A 5,027-nucleotide genomic window follows, 5' to 3' on the forward strand; every position below is an offset into this window, starting at 1 on the left:
GCTCCTGAAAGCGGCCTGCACCATATCCCTGTGGCCCTGGGGAGAGTGGGCAGAGGGCTCCATGCGCTGCCCTCACCTGCAGGTACCTCCCACGAAGCTCTTATTGGCCATGGTTCCCCGTTCCAAACCGATGGGAGGGGTGGCACATGGGGGCCGCAGGGACGTGGTGCTGGCCACTTCCAGGAGCGGCGCGGGGCCAGAGCCGGCAGGGAGCCTGCCTTAGCCCCACTGCGCCAGGGACTGGCAATTCCGCCGGCCGCCTCCAAATCCCTGATGGGCCGGATTCGGCCCGCGGGCCATAGTTTGACCACACGTGATCTAAAGTATGAACACATTACCAGAGACCAGGAGGATGTGACTACAGGTCTACAAGGAAATGTAACAACTGTAAATAGGCATGTAGAGAGATGTAACAAAAAGTTGAGCTGGTTGAAAATTTTGAGGTAAATGTTTTCCCCATAACAAAATGCTAAATTCAACAAAATCTAAATGTTCAGCTGGAATGCATTGATTTTGTCAAAATTTTCCAGGGGAAATTGATAAGGTTGAAACATGTTGTTTTGTCTATATCATTTCATCTATCATATAATATAACATAATATCATATAATGATAAAGTCCAAATGAAATGTTTCAACCTTATTTAAAAAAACATTTTTCCTTATTGATATGCAATATTTCAGAATATTTTGTTTCATGACCAGCTCTGAAAAAGAGGTAAGGCATTGCTCTTATTCTAATTTGTAATAAATACATAATAATAATAATAATAATAATAATAATTAATAATTAATAATAAGCCAATTATTTGAGCCCATTATGCTCGACTTACTGATTGTCATTTCAATTGTTCCATGAGCAATTCCACAGAAACGATTGTGATAATTTACAGAACAAGGTCCCATTCAATATGAAGGTGTCACAATCTGTCACCTCTGAACAACTAACATCAGTTGTGTCAGCCTCACTGACTCTGGCTGAGGCAGGTCAGTATTTACCCCATTTCCGCCGGTGGGGAAACTGAGGCACAGAGCGGCTGGACATGATTCTCTTCTAAGGTTGCACAGCTAACGTGTGGCTGGGGCAGGAAGAGATTCCAGATCTCATAAATCACCCTGGTCTAAGCACAGAACTGCCCCTGAATATTCCCTATAGATGTGAGAATATACACCTCTGCAGAAAACCAAATATGATTAATCAAACGACTGAGATGGGGGTCATGTATCTATACAGAGAGATAGACAGACAAACAGTTCATTTCGTGCACCCACCAACCATCAATGCAGTCCCATTGTTTGCAGTCTCAAGCTGCTCCATTCTAAAGGCACCAGTAAAGACTGCATGAATACAGCGGTTGCAGAGACCAGAGCCTTGACAGCTTGGATTTGGTGAATAATAATTGTTAGTTTATGTTAATAATTCAGACCCCAGAAGGGGAGAGTAATTCCAATGCACCAATTGTAAGGCTTTCTTTGACTGGGAAAGGAGAGAAATGGAGACAGTGTCAGGGTCTGACACCAGTTTGTTGTTAGCCTTCAGCCCTTGGCATAATCCTAACCTGTATTCAACAGGGACTTCAGCATGAGTTTACCGTTCAACCTTCAGTGGGGCCACTCATATGATTAAAGTTAAGAATGTGCAGAAGTGGCTGTGGAATCAGGGTCTTTGTACAGAATATTCAAAGGGAGTGAGTTTTAAATTCATACTCATGAGTGTTTGGAGCAGATCCTCAGCTGGTGAAAATTCTCAGAGATCTATTGACTTCAGTGGAGCTATGACAATTTAAACCACCTGAGGATTGGCTCCTTGATTTTCAAGGATCCCCAGTGTGATACTTTCATTTGTTCACAGAAGCAAAAGAGAGCAAGTTAAAAATGTATCCTGTCAAAACAGCTCAAAGGTCAAACACCGAGTATTTTACAACGAACTGTTTGTAAATGACAGCTAGAGTAAGAGATAGCCATAAAAATCTTTGTTAAATAATGTTTAATAAGGAGTCCTTATAAGAAAATCATGATCTGGAGAAGACAATCGTTAACAGGAAAAGAAGCACAATAATTTGCACAATAATTTCCATAGATTATTCATTATCTAGCTAGCTAACATAATTCACAATCAAATAGAAATCTATCATGATGACAAAATGAGGTTGTGTGTTAGGACAAGGAATGGTCCTGTCTGTCTGTCTCTCTATCTAATCACATACTCTGCTTTTCTCTATCATATATGCAGTGTACACAACCATGCACAAAGATGATATCCTAATACTAATAACTGGCCAGCTTCTGAGATCCTTTCTCAGTTTGGATGTGAGCAGATCGACACGGGAAGGCGTATGCAACACCAGATCAGTGCAAGTGATGGCACTTTTCCATCTACACCAAGGTGAGAACAAAATGACCCCAGACAAGAAGCTTACACCAGTGTTCATGTCACTACTGAGTGCTGCCCCGTGACTTTGAGCCAGAACCGCATCAGTAGTAAACGTGTGATGTCGTTGGGTCTACTCTGCATTGGTGCTGGTCTAGCTGAATCAGACCCTGACCTCTCTGTCACACTCACTTTCTTCAGGGTGCTGTCAGCCAAATCTGACTCCTTGTGTATATAGGTTATTGGCCAAATCCTGATCTCCTTGAAGTGATGGGCTAAACCCTAGTAGCTTCCATGGAATACAAATCTGATCTCATTATCCGGTGTCAGGTTTTCTTTAGGACACTCTGGAAAAAATTTATCTTCAAAACACCCTTTTCACCATAGCAAGAATGACACCGTTTTTACATATTCATTTAAGTAAAATTAACAGAAAAGATGCCTTATGACACACCCTTTTATCACTGTGGGGAACAAACTTTCAGCTCGCTCAGAAAACTCCATCAAAGAGATGACATAGTTGCACTTCCAAGGGAGGACAAACATTGAAAATCCTGTCTAACCAAACACTCACCATCTCCCAGGCTTTCCCACCTCCACAACTTCCTGGAACAAAGAAATAAACCAAAACACCAACCAACCAGTTAAGCCAAAAAAAAATGCTAATAATCTGACAAACAAACAAACAAAAAGCACAAAGAACAAATTCATTGATACCTCAATCAGAGATTTTAGCCTCAAAAAGAAGAAGAGCTAGCGATCTCACTACGGACTTTGCTTTGGCTTCTGATTTTATGGGCAAGGTGCTCAGATAGTGTGGTGATGGGTAGCAGTGTATGAAGATAGATTCCGATCTTCTTTATATTGGTGTAAATCTATAGTAACTCCTTTTTTCTTGAGTCATGTTTGTCTGGATTTTTCCTAGTGTAAATACCCAATTCTGCATAAACAGATTGCACAGTATTTTCGGCAATAATGTCATCAGCTTCCCAGTGACTTTGAACAGAATAAAGTGTTACTGAAGGAGAAATAAGGACATTTTATTCTTAGAGAATAACCTCCAAACTATCAATTTATTCAGTGCACCTCTGAGCGCCTTGTTTCTCATGCTGTAGATGATCGGATTCATCATTGGTGGCAACACAGAATAGAGAACAGCCACCAAGAGATTCGGAACTGATGGAGAGCTGGAGGTGGGTTTCAAGTAGGCAAAGGTCCCCGTGCAAATAACCAAGGAGACCACAATGAGGTGAGGGAGGCAGGTGGAGAAGGCTTTATGCCTGCCCTGCTCAGAGGGGATACTCAGAACTGTGGTGAAGATCTGAACATATGTCACAATTATGAAAACAAAGCAGCTTGAGGATAAGCACACACTAAAGATGAGAAACCTGACTTCACTGAGGTCTGAGTCAGAGCAAGCGAGCTTGAGTAGCTGCGGGACTTCACAGAAGAACTGCTCCACCTTGTTGCCTCCACAAAAGGATATTGCAAAGGTGTTTCCAGTGTGCAATGCAGAGTAGAGAAGAACACTGGTCCAGGCACTGGCTGCCATTTGGACACAAGCTCTTCTGTTCATCACTGTCTCATAGTGCAGTGGTTGGCAGATGGCAGTGTATCGGTCGTACGCCATGATGGTCAGTATGGCAAAATCTGCTGAAGCGAAGAAGACGACGAGAAAGACTTGGGCAACGCATCCAGAATAAGAAATCGATCTTGTGTTCATGAGGGAGTTGGCCATGGATTTGGGGATGGTGGCAGAGATGGAGCCAAGGTCTAGGATGGACAGATTCATCAGGAAGAAGTACATGGGGGCGTGAAGGTGGTGGTCAAGGGCTATGGCTGTGATGATGAGAAGGTTCCCCAGTAGGGATATCAGGTAAAGCACTAGAAACACCACAAAGTATAAAATCTGCAGTTCTGGAACATCAGAGAACCCCAGGAGAAGGAATTCGGTCATGGTGGTTTGGTTGGACATTTTCTTCCTCAGTACACTGTGTGATGGCTGTAGGGGGAATGAGAAGGACAATGATCAGGAATAGAGCAACAGAGGGAATTGCCCTGATCCCTCTTTCTCTAATATCTCGTTATATGAATGTCAAAGGTGCACAGAACTCGTCACTTACAATGAATAGGTGTTGGTAGTGCTCCTCACCTCTGACAATCAGTCAGTCATGTTATCACACTATTGTAAATTGGGTCAGATCCTTTAAAGTCAATGGAGCTTCGTTACTTTACCCCATCTGACGATTGGGCCCATGATGTTGCTTGTTAAACACAGCCTGATTCCCACGTAGACACACACAGCCTTCTAAGTAGCAGCTCATCTGTGATTTTTCTACCCCAAGCTCTCTGCCTAGACGGCCAGCTTCCTGCTTCCAAATTGATTTATGGCACCAACTCCCAGCTGCAGTTCGGCCGGCATGTAACAATGGACAAACAGCATCCCTCCATCATCACTGTGTTGTGTTGTTTACTCTGTACGTGTGGTGCAGGGGTTGCCAGGACACCTGGGCTCTACTCTTGTCTCTGCCAGTGACCTGCTGTGTGACCTTGGGCCAGTCATTTCCCCTCTTTCTGCCATGTCTACTAGGACTGTAAGGGCCTTCAGAGAGGGGCTGTGGGGCAGATTTTTAAAGGTATTGATGCACCTAGTGGGAT

General features: G+C 43.3%; 1 protein-coding gene across 1 annotated transcript; it reads right to left on the minus strand.

Annotated features, from left to right (window-relative positions):
- Window positions 1–3,384: 3,384 nt before the first annotated feature.
- On the minus strand, window positions 3,385–4,344 carry LOC144275242 (olfactory receptor 14A16-like). Its single transcript, XM_077834424.1, has one exon. It carries the CDS (start codon window positions 4,342–4,344, stop codon window positions 3,385–3,387), a length of 960 nt encoding a protein of 319 aa, XP_077690550.1.
- Between the last annotated feature and the right edge of the window lie 683 nt (window positions 4,345–5,027).

Source organism: Eretmochelys imbricata, chromosome 14 (genome assembly GCF_965152235.1).
Source record: "Eretmochelys imbricata isolate rEreImb1 chromosome 14, rEreImb1.hap1, whole genome shotgun sequence".
Classification (NCBI taxonomy): domain Eukaryota; kingdom Metazoa; phylum Chordata; order Testudines; family Cheloniidae; genus Eretmochelys; species Eretmochelys imbricata.